General features: G+C 41.6%; 1 protein-coding gene across 2 annotated transcripts in view; it reads left to right on the top strand.

Moving 5' to 3' along the window:
* The window catches only part of dtx1 (deltex 1, E3 ubiquitin ligase), a gene marked incomplete at its 5' end in the record, with an annotated part of 52,958 nt that extends 36,465 nt beyond the window's left edge, over positions 1-16,493 (top strand). The window contains 7 exons of one of the 2 annotated variants that reach the window (XM_080466679.1): positions 7,566-7,627; positions 7,842-7,973; positions 10,053-10,114; positions 10,248-10,406; positions 12,030-12,191; positions 14,454-14,543; positions 14,625-16,493. In XM_080466679.1, the coding sequence (XP_080322805.1) occupies positions 7,566-7,627; positions 7,842-7,973; positions 10,053-10,114; positions 10,248-10,406; positions 12,030-12,191; positions 14,454-14,543; positions 14,625-14,849 (892 nt within the window). In that variant the 3' untranslated portion in view covers positions 14,850-16,493. Of the gene's footprint in view, positions 1-7,565; positions 7,628-7,811; positions 7,974-10,052; positions 10,115-10,247; positions 10,407-12,029; positions 12,192-14,453; positions 14,544-14,624 lie in introns of both variants that reach the window. The other variant, XM_080466680.1, reaches the window with a different exon arrangement.
* Between the last annotated feature and the right edge of the window lie 1,847 nt (positions 16,494-18,340).

The following is an 18,340-nucleotide window of genomic DNA, read 5'->3' as shown; positions in this document are numbered from 1 at the left end:
ACACTGGTGTGCACGAGCGTGCGAGTGTGTATGCACAGACAGACATGTGAAGCGGGCTCTGGTTGAGCTGTGGAAACCTATTTGCCATGGAGGCAGAGCTCCACTGGGGAAGAATGAATAATGGATCAAGGAAAAATGGGAGCTTCAGCAGAGCGCTCTGACCTCAGAGCGATTCAGAGAAAGGAACTCGGGAAGAGAAGTGTGTTAGCGTTGTAACCGATACTTCAGTCCCTTATCCTGCTTTCTTCTGCTAAAATAAACCCTCTCCTGATCTAATTTGATTCCATTTTGTTCTCACCGCTCATGGGGAGAGACACACTTACTGCATGTTTGAATAATACCATCCTTCACCGGGCCGAGAACTCTTTCACTTTCTGTGGCCTATTTCAGTGTCGCACAGGAAGTTTTTATTCACCGTGGCAGGCTCCGAATATATTTTATACTGTAAATAGGTGGAAAATTATGTATCATCCAGTATACTGAGCAAAGGTGTGTGTGTGTGTGTGTGTGTGTGTGTGTGTGTGTGTGTGTGTGTGTGTGTGTGTGTGTGTGTGTGTGTGTGTGTGTGTGTGTGTGTGTGTGTGTGTGTGTGTGTGTGTGTGTGTCTGATGGAGGAACCCGGCATACCTGGACCTGCTCGGAGTTGTTTCCTCTGCATTTGAGTGAGCGGTGAAATCTCAGGTGTGCAGAGTTGTGGAAGTGCTGTGGCTTTTTCACCTCGCGGCACACAGAGATGTTCTGCAGAGGCAGACAGAGCGAGAGCATGAGAGAGGAAGAGACAGGGGTTAAGACTGGGTACGCGGGTTCCCAGGCGAGTGGCTCGATGGAACAGGATGAGTGTGGTTAACATACGAGCAGCAGGACATGAGCGCTCACACACGCACACACCAACCGAAATGTGAACTCCCTCGCACATTCCCACGAGCGCGCTACCGACAGATAACAGAGGAACCCACACAAAATGTAAAAAAAATCTGATCTGTTTTCACGCGCCCACACCCTAATATAAGTGTTGTTGGGTACAATAAAGGCATTTTGCACATCCAGACTTGTTTACATTAGTTCATTTTACTGTTCCACTTATATAAATAACCTTATAAGCAACCATGCTGTGTTTCCATACAGGCCAGTAACTTGCACTGTGATTGATTTTATCCTTACATGAGATGGCACAGCACCATATATGCTTTTTATGACTGGTGTGTCATTGAAGATGAATGCTGCAGTTCACATATTGATCTTTTTATCGCCTAAAAGAACCAGCGCTCACAGGCAGTGGGGGATCGAGGGATTGGGGGCTGGGTTGTTGTATGAATCGGTCTCACATGGACAAATATTAGAAGTGGCACCATCTGCTGGCTTGTGTCAACACATGAGCTAATGTTATTACTGTGCAGCCCACATATCACCACCTGCATGGTGTAGTAGCGACAGATGTAGACTGCTTTTGATTATTTTTTTATTTTTTATTATTTAGATCAGATCTGATTCATACTGTTTCATGCGCTGGAGGCATTGTGCGCAATCAGGGACTGGATCATGACAAAAGTCTGATACACAATGAACACAACATATCTACCACATATCTTTCTAAAAAAAAAAGAGTTGTATATATAAATCACTTTAAACTTGCATGATTATGAGGATATTTCAAACCTAATAATGTGAAACTGTGCTTGTCCGTTAGCCTGACAACTCAATCTGTACATGGCTTGTGAGCTTCTATATATTAACCAAATTATTTATACTTAAGCTATATGTACAGTTTAATGCAATGTTTAATGACCAAACTACTGACTTCACTTCAACAACATTAACTAAATGCCTTTAGTAAAAGTTCTAAATAAACAATAAGTTGCAGAAAATAAATGGCAATTGACCATTTCTTTCAAATTAAAGCTTTAAACTGTTGTGTGTGTTACAGGTTAGCTTCTGCCTTAGTATTTTAATTATAAATCAACATCTTTTGATGTCAAACACTCCCAAAAGCCCCAAACAAACTATATTTTACAATAAGATTACAGTGTTGAGTTTCACATCTGTTTTTTTAAAGGATGTAATAGTTATGTTGAATACAAGGAGGCAGATATACTGATAATATTAAGTGTGCTTACAATGTCTCCAGCATGGACGTATTTATGAAGAGTTCAAAACACTTGCATCTACACATGAGTTGACTAATACTTTGATAAAATCTTAAAAATGTTCTTTAGTATTGTTGATCTAATCATTAAGGGGGGTCAAGTGAAGCTTTATTTCGTGTTTACTTAAAAGCAAAACATCACGTAATGAAAACAATACAAGTTTATGTCATAACTTTTAAGTATTTCATCCTGAAATCAAAAGTTTAATCATTGAAACTTGAACTCCAGATGAGATTTTGCCTAATCATGTGATGAAATGGAGAAATGCGGTAGATTGAGCTGCCAGTGTAAAAATAAAAGACATGCTTTGTGGTGGAATTTTAGTAGATCGAAATCCTTTTTTTTAGGTGTCCAATGTCAATCAGTCCAACCAATCCCTCTTTGAACCTTTCTCTTTGCGAATTAGTGATCAAAAATTGTTAAGCTGCACGCCTTCGGTCAAACGACTGCGTAGTATTCCTTGATGCTTATTATCAGGGGGAAAGGTGAGAGGTAAAAACCCAAAACTTATTCAGTTAAAACAAAAGGCTTGTGAATAGTGTCTGCCTGCCTGCATGCTGCGTTTACGAGCTCTTTGTGTGAGGAACACCGGTCTGAGTTTTGACTGGAGGGCTGTTAGTGTGTCGAGTGCAGAGATCATTATCCCTCAGTGGGCTGCTTCACCGCGGTGCTCTGGAGCTCCCCTCACAATAACAATTAAAACTGAAATAAATGAATAAACCATGAGAGTGCATGCATTACAAACGGGGACCATTTGGGGGAAATTGTCGGTGCCGTTACTGTTTATTTTCGGGGCATTTCAGGTGCGATGTGACATGCGCCCCCACCCCAACTACCGGGCGAGGGGGGGGGGCTCCTGCTGCTGACATCAATATGCAATTAAGCACTCGTGCAGTTCTCTTCATCGTCCACCCCTCGCTATGTCTTTATAGTGCATAATAAACAGATGAGGAGCTACTGCTCCTCTGTCAGCACTTTTTTAACTTGGCTTAATGTGGAGAATCATGTCTTATCTTATCAAGTCCTTAAGGCTGCTTGGAGGTCCCCTCAGGAAATCCGGTGGGGGGGTGGTACAAAAGAGGGACAGTGACCCCCGATGACCTGACTTCCAAGGAGGCCTCGATTAATTTGATGTTAAACAATTACGTTAAGCTGATTTATTGATTTTAAGTCATCATTACAGCATTGGATACGGGGAACGTTTGCCCTCGGCAGTTCGGTTCGCGCTCACGTCGCTGCCTTGTAAGGAGAGGACGGGTTGTTGCATGACTCAGCTGTTTCCTCTCTTTTGCCTACACAGAAGGGAAGGAAGTAAAGGAGTGATCACAGGTCAGGGGGAAGACAAGAATTAGAGTCGGCAGTGCGAGAGAAACGCGGAGGTGACAAAGATTAGTGAGGTTGACTTGAGTTTGCCTCATCAAAATTGAGGTGCGACAACAGCAGTGTCGCCGTGGAGACGAGGCCAAAGGTCAGCGCCTGTTTACTGATGATGAGGTATAATGGCTTGCAATACACAAGCATGAGCCAACAGGCCATTGTTCAGCGTCATTGATTTTTTTCATTTCTTTTGGTGTTTTTTTATTTATGGAAATGCAGTTAGTAACGATCGCTGGTGGGCGTTGTATGCAAGGATTGGGGGTTTTTTTTCCATAAAGCACGCACACTTATACCGCCACTGAAAACACAAAGAGGTTAGCCAAAATATAAGATATATATATAGAAGAAAATTATCGTAAACTACTGAAAGTATCTGTCCATATAAAAAAAGAGTCTTGAAACAAGATTTTTTTTAAAGCTTATACTGTAAAATCAAGGACTAAAAGTAAGTAAACAACTTTTAAAACAAGCCAAATTATCTTTCATCTGTAAGAATAAGATTTAAAATATTGGCAACTACCAAATAATTTGCGGTGTACAGGTACTTCACCAATTGGCTTCAAGCATATGAGTTTGGACTGTAGAGAACATACAAACTCTGGACAGGGATATTTTTCCTGTGAGGCGAGAGTGCTTTCCACTACACCCCCATGACCGTGCAGCCGCACGCTTTAATTTGTGAAGTGTTGAGGATTCTAACAAGTGTGAGCATGTGTCTGTCCTCGGCTTCGTCGTGCAAGACACAACGGCTATAATGTTTGTTTACTTTTTCAAGATAAGACCAAGCTGAATTAATCGCTCGTCAGGGGAAGGTCAGTAATCACTGCAGCTCCATAGTTACAGCAAAGGTAAAGATATAAAGACATCATTAAGTTTAGTTTGTCCAGTAAACAGAGTAATAATAGTGTGCTCAGACTGGTGTTGTTCAGTAGGTATGGAGGAAGCTCCTGATTGGAGCTTCTACAGCTTCGTACGGGTGACAGATGTTGCCTTGGCCATGACCCCCATCCTATGGATGAAAAAAATGTAAATCAGAAACACGAGAGGAATCATATGATCTTAAAAAGTTTATTATTTGACAGTTCCAGGCCTCAGGGGGCTTTCTGTGTGAGGTTTTCATGTTCTCCTGGGGGATTCTCTGGTTTCATCCATCACCTCCAGCCTCATGCAACCCTGGAAAGTAGCATGGAAGATGGATGGATGAAGATTCTCCGGCCTGTTGTGAGATCGTTCATTAAACTAAAACGCTGCAAAGATGAGAAGATTTCCTAATTAATGTCATGTTTCGGCTCCTTGACAGACCGTCTGTGCTATGTGCTTGTAGTTTGTGTAAAATGTGCACAATGAAGTGATGTTAAGGGCCCTTGTGATGTGTTGTCCCATTTCCTCCTCTTATGAAAATGTATTTTTCTGATGACAGTGCTCTTTGTGAGCACCCTAAATTATACATGCACTCATAAAGGGGGGTATCTTGTTGGTCGTGTGTTCTGATTTGATTAAGGCCTGAGTGCATGTTTAATTGCAGGAGAAACCCTCCCTCTGGGCGGCACCTTTTTCTCTTTTGTTTTTGAGATTCTGCTTTAGTCGATTACTTTACTCTCCAGACATAAAAATAGACAGCCAACATCTTTTATTGAGTGAAGGGCAGCGATATGCTGTGAAGCACGTAGATTCCCCATAGGTAGTTTTTGTTATAAGCTACAAATGCAGGAGGTGAGTTCACCCATTATTTCCACCGCTGTGCTTTAAGGCTGTGAAAACCTGCATGTAGTCTCTGCATTATATATAAATATATAAAGAAATAAATAAATCAAGTTCACCTCTCTCCACCTGCACATTCATTTAGACTCGTATCTGCGCGCATCAGGATTCAGCTGATTTCTCTGTCTGATCCAGTGTTTAAAACACCCTTCCAGAGATGTGATAGGACACATCAGCTGCAACCAGTCCTCTTGTCTTCTTTTTTTTCTTTGTTATTGCACTCAGCTTTCTGAAAGACTTCCCCTGGCACAGCAACAGAGCTCTCTAATATCAAAGCAGTCGCTTGATGCGGATTTGTGCAGCGTCGTGGAGCTGCTGGGCTAAAGACTTTGACTGCTTCACGTTAGAGCTGCAAGGTTCAAGACGTACATGCACAGCCGTGTGCTACTCTGCTATGGGGCAGATATGAAGGGCTCATTTTGACTATTTCATTATTAGTGTTTTTCATTTTGCTCAGTTTGTTAAATTAACAGGTTTCTGGAGCGGTAACGTTTCATCATGTTTGCTTGCTGTACATGTGAAAAGACTAATGAGTGAAATAAACAGCATTTGTTTTTTAATACTAGTCATTTATACACAGTAAGAGATATTGACAGGTGGCAGCTCTGTGTTATTGAGCAGTTCAGTGGCCTTGAAGGGTCAATATAACGACACAAGCAGCAACATGAAAGAACAAAAGCCCCTAACATCAATTACAAAAGTCACATTTTGTAAACAAAGACTAAACTCCAAGTTATAAATGTTAAAACATGCTGCTTTAGTAATTTCATAATGTAGAAAAATAAGGTTTATATCTTTTAAAGCTTTAAACCTGTGCCAACCTATTATTTCATCACATAAAGCTGCAAAGCACAAATACACATTAATGTTTTAAAACTGAGTTTTTGGGCTGAGTGGGAAAATGTTGAGCACATATTCATTTCAACATTACAAACATTCACTTTATTTTACGGTAACAGCTCCTACAATGCCCAAACTCCAACTAATTGCTAACATTCTGAATCTAAATGTGCAACAATATCCAGCCATATGAAAAAAAAAGTCAAAAATTAAAAGCAAATTCCTAGGAATTCCACATTTTGCGACTTTAAAACCCATGTAATGAATTTGATGAGACCCCAGGAAGAATAGCGACTGAGATTTCAGAAGGTAATGAGGATCTTAATAAAATGAAATCCAGACACGTAGTTATTTCAACTGAAAATGACAAAGCATAAATGGGCATTTCAGTGCTGAAGATGAGATTTACCGATGTGTTGTCCAGTAGCTTTACGTACAAACAGGATCTGGTGATTGTTGAGCTTTGACATGAGCTGTGTGCTGAGAGTCTCACTTTGTACCCCAACAACGGAGACTGAGTCCTGAGTGTTGTGCCTCTCTGTGGGATGCTGTTAGAGTCGAGGCCTCCGAAAGAAGACTCATTCACATGAACGCTCCGAGTACTTTTGTCCGCTCTGCTCCACAGATCTTGAGGAGTGCGTAAGTCAATTGTCTTTGTCGACTGCGTTGGCCACGAACTCCAACCTCTCCAAATGCCACGCTGAATCAGGCTCCGCTGCAGTGCTTTGTACATGAGTCAGTCTGTCTCATCCCATCGCACTCGTCTCTGTCTCTGTGGCGAAGCACATGTGACATTTTAACTTAAGCGTTTTCTCATGGCATGTGGAGCACTACTATCTGCTGCTCTCAGGGTTTTTCAGCTGTGGGGAAATAAGTGTCGGTGCGCTGTTGGGACAATTTACTGCCCATTTTAGAGGTCCCGGGGCAGTGAGAGAATATTAAAAATATAGATTTGAAAGCGAACACAGCAGAAGGACTTTCCTCTGTGTAATGTCTGATCTGAGCAGGGTTTTCTCTGTAGACATTAGGGGCTTCAATTCTTTTACACTTTAACATCCTCTGAAAGAAAAGAAAAAAATTAAAGCAGAGCTGAAACCAGCTACAGATAAATTGAACCCAGACTCCTTAAATGAAACCTTCTAAAGTATTCACAGTCTCTTGACCTGGACTTTTCAAACCTCAACTAATGTCATTAAAAAGACCCACAGACTTCATATTTCGAACTGACTGCCATACTTTCAAAGTAGACAGTGATTCTTCAAACAAGACTTGAAACACGTGGATTTGGACTTTTTAAAGCAAACAAATACTTTTAAAACTCAAGTCACACTTTGAACCAGATGCTTTAAAGAAAGGGATTTCTCAGCAACAAAATAAATAATTGCTTAGTCAAATGGTTGAACGGTTAAAGGTTTAATATTATTTTTTCTCTTTTCTTTTTAGTGTTCCTGCCCTCCCGGTTAAGAACCTGACCGGCTCCGGACCAGTGCATCCAGCACTAGCAGGTTCGACCACATCTGCTCTGGAGCATTTATGTAACTGCACAAAAATTGTCAATTCTTCCAATCAAAAATGACCTGTCTAAGCTTATTTATGTGGAATTCTTATTTTTAAAATGGGTATGTTTGTTTGTTTGTTTGTTTTTCCACTCCTCTGTGTGTGTCTGTGTGTTCTTCATATATGCATCAGGTATGACGGGTATCCTGATGTGCGCTGCAGGTTTGCCAGTTTGTCTGACTCGGGCCCCGAAGCCTATTCTTCACCCGCCACCCATCAACAAGAGCGACATGAAGCCCGTGCCGGGGATCAACGGCATGCGCCGCAAAACTAAGAAAAAGCACCTGAGGAGAGGTGAGACCAATAAAAAAAAAAAATGACACTCAAAAAATTCTCTCACTCAGGACCAGTGTGGGTTTTAATTTTTTTGTCAAGCCTTAGAGAAGAAGAAGAAGAAAATGTTTGGAGGAGCGGGACAGATCAACTGCTGACAGTCAGCAGATTTTCTTTGTCCTGCCAAGTTTTGCAAGATGCTTCCATATCAGCTGTTTGTGAGTCTGTTGTTCAGCGCGAAAACAAAACCACCAAACGAACTGTTGAATGATCCATAATTGTTCTTTAAATGCCTTCTATTTAAACGAGGGAAAAAAAATGCTTTGAATTGTGAGCATACAGATAATTTTATCTAACATCTTTTATCATTTTTGTACATTCAATTAGTTTCACAGAGGAGGGTGTATTAATAATTAGCTATTGGCCCATAATGTTGCTGAGTATTGTGATAATTATATGATTTTCGATAAATACAAACACTTATGTACACGATGCTTTGACGTTTTCTCTTTACCAACTAATCCACACCTCACTTATCCTTGAGAACAATCTCATCTACCTAGTGGGTGGGGCTCCAGCACAGTGACTCTCCATCTGATTGGCCAAAGAGGTTGGCATGTAGATCATAAATGCATAGTGCATGAAAACTTCATTTATTACCGTTCAGTTGGTTTTCGTCAAATTGCACACATCAGGCGAACTAATTTTGACTTGCTTGATAATTCCTCATTGACCCCCCCCCCTGCTCAGAGGGTGTCATATATCCCCCGGGCCGTACAATCCCCAGGTCTCCTCTCATATATAACAATGTCTCAGATTTATGGGTTAATATATTGAAACTGCGATGAACCGTTTCATAGATGTAGCACTATTTGCAGATTGACCGAGGTGCTTTTAAAGAATGTAATTAACAAGGTCTGTTGCATTGAGCTGGTTTGAGAGAGGCTCCGGTGTTCCGCTGGACGGTTCTTGGCTTGAATAAGTGCCGGTCGATGCGAACTGTGGAAACTGCTGCCCTCCCACGGGAGCCTTTGTCCTAATTGATCAGTGAGGCTGTTTGAGCCTCCATCGCTGCACCACACTCGTCCTTTCATTCAGCCCTTTCAATTCCCTTCTTTACTGTACACACAAACCCTGTTGTGTGGAAACAGCGTTGCAGCAATTTGTTTTTCAGGTCACATTCTTTCCCATGATTTTCTTGGAAGGGACTGACAACATGACTGCACGTCTGTATGGAAGATTCCTACAGAGGAAAAAGTCATCAGCTACTAATTATTTGGAAAACTGACACTTTATGCAGATGGTAGTCAATTCCAATTACGTCCGACTAAACGATAAACATTAGACGGAATGTAGACCATCCCAAAATGAGTTCTATTAGAAAACTATTGACTTAGTTACTAGTAAAATAGTGGATTGAGGACTCACAATGCATGAACTCTGACTCACTCGAGGGCTTTGAAATCGCTGGAGATGATTGTTTTTTTTTCTTGTTTAGAGAGATTTAGCTTCATCCTTCTTTGCTCTGAGCACAGAAAACGCTCGGCGAGGCTTTTGATCCAGCTAATGAAGCCGTCAAATAGCGGTCCTCTGAAATAAGTAATTGAATCTCCAACGTCTTTTTCCTGCCTTTTCTCCCCCTCTGTTCACAACGCCGTACCTTCAGTCTTTTTCTGATTGTTTTTTTGCACACACTGTGTCTTTCCACTGTTCTCCTTTCCTCTGTTCACTGGCTGTCCCTCAAATGAGCAAACAAAGGCTTCAGGGGGAAAAGAGGTTGCCTGTAAGCGTATTAGGGGTGTAAGCTGTGGGTGTGCTCTCAGCCATGCTAGCCTGGTTGCACACGGGGATTATCGGAGGGTGTGAGGAAGGCTGTTCGGTATGTGCCAGTTTGAAGGTGACCTCCCCTTAAACATCACCATCATGTGCACTTCATAAACATGCACACTCACGTCGTGTAATTTGGCAGGGGGTTTGTTATTGTTGTCCGGTAAATGACACCATGCTGAAGTGGAGCTCATCTTTACTTGTAGTTTCTGTAAAATACAGATTCTTCCACTCTTTGACGGTCACTCGTGTCTCTTGTATTTTATGACAAAGGGAAAAACCCAGAGGATGTGGTTCGGAGATACACAGAGAAGATTAAAGTGGTTCCAGACGAGGTAAAAGAAAAACACAATGCGACACACACAATGGACAACCAAGGTTGGGATGCACTCGGGGGTGGAGATCACTCAATCATACACTCGTGTGCATATTGAATGGAATTTGAAGTATTTTGTTTGGCTATCCCAGGACTGTACCATCTGTATGGAGAGGCTGGTCATGTCATCCGGCTACGAAGGCGTCCTGCAGCACAAAGGCATCAAGCCAGAGCTGGTGGGCAAACTTGGCAAATGTGGGCACATGTACCATCTGTTGTGCCTGGTGGCCATGTACAACAATGGCAATAAGGTGGGTAAAAGCTTGAGAGCCAGACGTTGTCATGATGTCACTCTCGGATTAAAATACAAACTTGCGACGTCTTACAGCTTGACTGTGCTGCGTGGCGCTGGCAGATGATCAGAAAACAATATTGTGGTGCACAGATGGGGATCTTATATTGTCTCTTCTGATCAGCCATGTCAGTCTTGACAAGCGTCGCACTTTGTAAAAATCTCCATAAAAACTGGTCACGTTCATTTAGTTGCACTTAAAGCAAATCAACCTTTTCAAATAAAAGCACATTCAGTCAGTGCCACAGTCGACTCATGGTTTATCTTTTTAATCTTGTTGTATGAAGCGATGGGGCCACATGGTGACAGCGTGGTCAACTTTCTCACCTCACAGCGATGATATGCTCAGTTCAAGTCTGAATTTTGAAAGCGCATATTAAACTAAATTTATTAAAGCCTTATTGCTGCAATATTCTCATTATGAGCTGAAATCTCAGGCTGTTTTCAGTGGCAGTGCAGGGATTGGTGTCACAGGGCTTTAGGAAGAAAAAATATATAAGAAAATGGCCTCATTTTTCAGACTTTTTAACCATCCGACTTAAAACAAGTGCTGTTGTGAAATTGAAACACTTCATTTTTGGAAAAACGCCTTAATGATAGCATTGGCCCTCAGATTTGTCCATTTTCTTTTTGTGCTGTCAGCTCTTCACATAGACCTGCACCTCTTTGCTTCAGCCAGTTGTTAACATGTCTGATGTGTGGTGCAGTGTAGTTATCTTGTTTTGTGCATTTCGATGTTTAAAAACCACCGCCACCAAAACAACACTTTTGAGAGTGGCGAGAGGAAACCAGAGCAGCAAAGTTACAACTGATTAAAAACCCACACAAAACTCTGAAAATGGAACGAGAGCTGCAGAATCGCTGCGGTTTCATCGCTATCAGAGACTTGTTTCACATTCACGTTTCTTTCACATATTGTTGATTGCTGTATCAAGATGAACATTAAAAAACATTAACATTAAAAAAAACAATGTTGCTTGTTAAATAGACAGTTTTGGTTTTCATCCATGATAGATTATTGTTATAACTACTTGACCCTCTTCACACATATATAGATATTTATTGTTGTAGTGATTCGTGGTGCTCCCAGCTTTGAATTAGTTTTCTGTGTCAAAAAAGGTTGATTACAACTGTATTCTGATTTTATCTGAAGGGTAGCTTGTTGTACTATAATTTATAGTATAATTTATAATTTACTACGATTTATTTATTGCCTTCCATTTTTCCCACTCACAAAAATACTCGTTAAACAAAATACTCAAATTCAAAAATCACCTGTATTATCTTCAGAGAAATAAAATGCACAATAATAAACTGACTTCTCAACATCTCCCTAAACTTCTATATGAAATAGAGACTTAATCCAATGAGTAAGCTAATTCATATCCAAAAACTACATTTCTTAATCTTACAAGCTGCTTTTTAAAAACAAAACAAAAGTGATTTATTTATAAGTGGTGAGTGCATTGTGGTCTATTTACCAGTAAACTATACCTAATAGTGGCACACACACGCCAAAGTGAGATTGTTCCGTTCCATTAATATTAAGCAGTTCTGTTTTATTTATCTTCCAAACAAACAGGACGGCAGCCTTCAGTGTCCAACATGCAAAACCATCTACGGGGAGAAAACAGGCACCCAGCCTCCCGGGAAGATGGAGTACCACGTCATCCCCCACTGCCTGCCCGGCTACCCAGACTCCAAAACCATCCGAATAGTCTACGACATTCCTGCTGGGATCCAGGTACAAACAAGACTCACGTCACTAAATCCACTGCCCTGCCTTTGTGCCCTGATCTACTGCCTCTCCCCTCTGAGTCTTTCAACTCTCTACAACTGCTGATCTGCCGAAGTCTGACAGACAGTCAATGCTGCAGGAAGGCGCAGTGTCTGGGCATTGAGGAAACACTGTGGATATACTCAAAGTTACAACAATTCAGGATGTAGGGCCTTGTGTAAGATATTGCCGTCATTCAGTCGAGTTTCAAATCATAGAGCGGAATTAAAAACAACACCACTCAGGCGGTGGGGTGTGTAAGTGTTACCGGCCCAAAAATATCCAATGGCGTTAATTGCTGACTCTAAATGTACAGAAGCACTGATCTTATATAGTCACTTGATTGTGTGAGGGAATTATATGTTTTGTTCACTGCAGAAAGCTGGAGGTCTGTCAGTTCTGTGTTTCATACTGTATATTGTTGCACATCCATAAGTTCTTTGCTGCTGTGAGCATCCCTGTATACATCTGTGCAGCATTTTAATTAGTATTTGGGGTTTAAAATTAAATTACTAGGTTGTGTAGGTCTGGTTGAAGTTGTACGTGTCTGCATTATGTTACAGTCAGCTTCGTGCATGGTCTTGTTGAGCTCAGAAGTGTTGTTTTCTTGTCAAACCACACACACAATGTTCGGTGTTAATGTTGAGAGCCCCACATAATAGGACCAGATAAAACCATTACACGTGTCAGACAAAATAATCATATTTAAAAAGTCTTAAATACAAATTGGGGTCTCCCGGGTTGAAAGGAGGACTAAACAGGTCAAAAACCATAATTGATGAGATTAGTGCTCTTTTTATATGAAGGATTAGGGAAAGGGGCAGTGGAGCGACCTGCCGGGTAAGACGTAGTCGTCAAAAAACTAAATCTAAATACACCAAACGTCCAAAAATCCAAACCTGGAGCACAAGAACAGGGGAACAGCAAGCAAACACAAGGAGGGGAAGTTGAGAGACAGCAACTTTAAAATAACACAGGAAACAGAAAATGTGCACCATGACATGAAGCTTTAAAAACAAAAGTATAGTAAATAGTAGTATTTTGTAAGCTAAACTCGGAATACCAGAGAGTTATCTGATACCATGGATCTGTGAAGGACAAGTGAGCAACAAAACACTACAGATGAGAGGAGAAGCAGTACTCATGAGCACAAACATAAAACTGGACATGAACAGATATATATATATATATAGCACAGAACATGGCATGAGCCATAGGTTAAACTAAAATCATAATCACAATGACATAAACCAGTAAAACATGAAGCAGAAGGAAATTAGGAGCTATGAGGGTAAGTCATGAACTCACTAAATAACATGGATCATTCATTCATTGGAAAGTCCTGCAAAAAGACTGTTGATATGTATGTTCATGTTTTCTTTGTTTCTGTTAATCAACTGAAATTAGGATGTTCTAAAAAATTTTTTTTTAAAAGTTCATGCAATTTGTGATTATATATATCTATCAAATGGATTCACATGAAACTTCATACAGCAAAGATCACATCTGGTCTCTGTAACTGTACAGAATAATTTGCAGCCAGTTTGAGGCGGTGGGTTTGGAGGGGGATGGGGGCGGCTTTGTATTTCATCCTGCCTGCATCTGTGAAGGGGTTCATTAGGGCGACCTTTTCCCTCCAGCAGAGTCCTGGTGTCCCCTGGGCCAGAGTTAACTGCAGGTCATCTGAACACAGAGGTCAGCGGCAGCACAGCGTGGCCAGCGATCCTCATCTCTCCCATTCCCCCGTACACAATCTGATCGTCCTTTACAGCTGCAACAAATCTAGAATTAAAATACCATTAGGTAGAGTCATAGTCCGTGGTAAAATAGAAAACAAATCAGTTAAAAGGCAAACTATTTAAAATTGGAAATGATAAAGGACTGCATGATGAGACTTATATCTCTATTTAAACTACAGCTTTCTCCACCATTAAGAGTCCAAGGTTATTTTTCTCTGGTTATTTTTCAGGATTCGAGGTTTTTCTGTTTTTGAAAGGCAGTGAAGCTTTTTTGAGCCCATTGAAGCCTTGAGAACTCATCAGTGAAGATAACTGGATATTTACTGCTGCATATCTCTGAAATGATACTTACACGCTGCTGTTATAAGCAACGTGAACAATAAAGCTCGTCCTTTGGGTGCTGTTGACATTTTCCACACCGTTAAGTGGTAATTGGATTAGAAGGACTTGTAATGTTTGTCTTTTTTTTTTTTCTTGACATTTCCACTAGACCAATGAGCACCCCAACCCGGGGAAGAAGTTCAGTGCGAGAGGCTTCCCTCGACACTGCTACCTCCCGGACAACGAGAAAGGCAGGAAGGTGAGTCCCACAAAATCCTGATCCAGCCTGTGCCGTAGTGATGTAGAAAAAAACGCCCATCGTTCTCGTCTGTCTCTTCAGGTCCTGAAGCTGTTGATCATGGCCTGGGACCGACGCCTCATCTTCACCATCGGCACGTCCAGCACCACGGGGGAGTCGGACACGGTGGTTTGGAACGAGATTCACCACAAGACAGAGTTTGGCTCCAATCTGACCGGCCACGGCTACCCGGACCCCAACTACTTGGAAAACGTCCTGACGGAGCTGTCGGCCCAGGGGGTCGGAGAGGACAACCTGAAGGACTGACGGCTGTTGTCAGCCGGTGGACAGGAGGAACACGGCCGACCACGCCCCGTCATCTCCATCAGAGAGCAGCGACACGGGCCGACAAGCAGCCGACTCTTTACCCCCCCCCCCCACAAACAAATATACCCAGCAGAAGTGACGGCACGAGAGCAGAGGAAGCAAAACAAAAATCCCCCCGCCGTCCCCTGATCCACGTTATGTCCACGGCAAAGTGTCTCACTGGGTTTAGGAGGCCAAGAGATCTAGGATTTGGTATCAAACCCATCTTAGATTCAAACTGAAGCCGTCCAGCTGCACCTGGGGTAAAATGACACGGGGCCTGAGGTATATATTTATACGAGGGTATATTTGTAAATGCTAAACTCCACAATGCATGGTCCTGACTAACGCTGCAAAAACCAATGTTGAGCAACTATCAGCGATAGGGGGACGTGTCAGTGGAGCGGTCGTGGCTCGATATTGTGATGAGACATTTTAAGAGAATTTCCGATCTGAAAAGAAATCTCAATACATCTTTTACATTTATCATGAATTGTTGACCGAGCGTTATAGCTTGACTTTTCTTTTGACTTGACGAAGAGGATTTTGATGATGTCATTCTGGCTTGCTCTGGGCATCTCTGACATTTTCCACTTCAGAGGCGACAGCTCAGTTCTTCTTTAAGACGGGAATGTGTTCGGTGTTGCATGACGTAGATTCCACGGAGCTGGGGAATAGTTTGGTAATAAATGTGCGTTGTCTGGTTAACCTTGTGGACTGTCTGTGAGGAGGGGGACGCGGGATAAGCGGCGCGAGCTTCCTGACGAGTTGTTTGGAGGTGTTGTAATTTGAAAAGCTGAGGTTGTGAAGTGGAATTTGTGCTTGTGCTCCAAGGTTAAACTCATTTGTTTTGTTGACACTCTGATGGCGCCGGCCTCTGTGAATATAAAGCCCGCATTATTATTCTCCCCGTTGGAGCGAGGCGCAGGCGTTGGCATGATCCATCATGCTGACCATACATGAGGAGTGAGTGTGCGATGGCGTGCTCTGAGCCACTAATGTGCCGGCCCCGGGTCCTTGAGGAGAATACGCTGAACACACAAATGGACGCTCCTCTTTCAAACACAGATTTCCCTTTGGAGATCCGATCCGAGGCGGCGCTCCTGCTCCACTGTCATCTGCGAGTCTCTCGCGAGCCTGTTTGCTGTTAGGCAGCGTAGCGCTGCTGTGGGCAGCATTGAAACGTGTTATTCCCTGGATAAGCTCAGTCAGAGTTGTTAGGGTCAATCCTGCTGTATTGCCTTGCCCCCAATCTCCTCCTCCTTTTCATCTGCGCTGCGCTCCAGTCGAGGAACCGTGTTAGTTTAGTGTGTTGTTGGCCAGGAAATATTTCCTCCAGTGCTCTCTTCTCCCATTGAGACTTGGTGCCCAGGAGCTAATGACTTTTTGAAGGTCTTGTGATGTTTCTTTACTCTGAGATTAAAGATAACCCAGTGCTGCATAATTCCCCTTAAGTGTATGTGGTGGGTTTTAATGAGCAGGGGTGTTGGGGTTAGGGGTTATGGCGTGTGCACCCGGCTGGGGGATAAATCTTGGGGTGAATCATAAGTCTTCCATAGCACTTTGAGGCAACATCTTCGTTTAATCTGTCATTTATTTTTAGAGAAAAAGAAAAAAAAAGTCTTAAATTGCAACGAAATCTGTCTTTTTTTATGTTGATGTTTATAAACTGGCTTGCGATGCTTTAAAATATATATAAATATACATATATATGTCTATAATATACATTTGCAGATGTGATATACCTTTAAATTCAAGCTCAATTTGAGTGAATGGTGTAAGTTTAATTTATTTTTGTACTCTTCTATATGGAAAAATATAAAGACGGTCCCACATATCTATACACAGGCACATATTAACATGAATACATACAAATCTGGCAAAGATCTTGTCAGTATGTCAGGGACTGAAACATGTATGACTTGTTATGGACGTCTTATATTACAAATAGTCTTAGCGTATGCTGCTGTCGTTACCTTAATATAGAATCTATGTAGTTGATTCCCTGAGGGACACCAATAAATACAGTTAATGTGTCTCTGTGATTGGTGGGGGAGCTTTAGCAGCATGAAGAGGGCCGTCGTCTCCCCCACGAAGGGGCCGTTTCACTTTTTCTACTTGTCCAGAACACGGGAAAAGGATTCATTCTGCCATTTATTTCAGTTTGGTGTCATGGTGAAAACAACCTGGGTCGCATATCAGCTGCAAATACTCTTAAGAGTTTGTTTTAGCCAACTAAAGCAACTTTAATGCCAGGATCAGAAATATGTACACATCGAAATACATTTTCTTGCTCAGTGCGTCTGCTTCAGTTTTTATAGCTTCGTCTGTGCATCATACAGGCTCATCTCAACAGATTTGAGTATCTTTGGTTTTTCAGTTATTTGTACTCCTGAAGCAAAACTGTTTCAAGTATATTTTTTTTTAACCTCTTGATTGATATACTGTGTACCTATTTGAAATACGTCGTATGTGTTGACTTTCATTGCTTGATAACTAAAATGATTAGAAATGCTACCAAAAAGTTATAAGCAATATTTCAGATCATGTGCGACAAATCTGAAGTATATTGACGTTTTATCATTTGAACCCAAGCTGCATACCTTTACCACAATAACATATTTACTTTCTGAAGATGGCAAGAACAACAGTAAAGTTAGTTCTGACCAGGATATTTGAGAAACATTTTTCACATTAACACACACTTCATATTTGACAGTTTACATAGTTTATCCAGATGTTGTGTTGAGAAAATACGACAGGGACTCTCAAATAATGCTGAATGCATAGAGACGTGAACCCTCTTATGACTAAAGGCCACATGGATTCATTTTGATTTTACAGCTATGGAATAGTTGAAAAACGTTTTTCCAGTGAAAGTTATTCAATATTTATGTGTTTTTGACAAAATTTGTATAGTGCGATTGTGGTCTAATTTCTTGAGATGTGCTTGTGCCGCCTGACGGTCGGCCATTGCAGTGTTGCATTAACACAGAGCCCCTTCATGAATCGCCGCGTCTGTGATCAACCTGCATCCATAACGCTTTACCACAGGCTTGGATCCCAAGATTTGCAGCTGCAACAGATGTCACATATGTATCAATGCAATATTAAACCTTTTGAATACAATCACTTTCAGCAGTATGTCAAGCGTCAATCACTAAAAGATTGGAATCATATTAACCAGCTGACAGGTAGAGGCCTTCAAATGAATCATTACGTTATTCTGGAGCTGTCGCGTAAAACTGGATGCAAACTTTTTATAGCTACTTCTAGCGTGTGTGTGTGTGTGTGTGTGTGTGCTTTTTCTCTCTCGGCCGAGCAAGTTCAACTTTCTTGAATGTACACAAGCTAAAACAAACTACTAAAAGTAATTGTCAGTCTTTGTAGTCCCGGGTTTTAAAACTGTGGTTTTGTTGACTTGTTCCATTTCGAGTTTTCTCCTTCATGAC

Source organism: Lipophrys pholis, assembly GCF_963383615.2.
Source record: "Lipophrys pholis genome assembly, chromosome: 7".
Lineage (NCBI taxonomy): Eukaryota > Metazoa > Chordata > Actinopteri > Blenniiformes > Blenniidae > Lipophrys > Lipophrys pholis.
The sequence above is the reverse complement of the archived record's forward strand: the minus strand, read 5'-3'. Positions and strand labels throughout refer to the sequence as shown.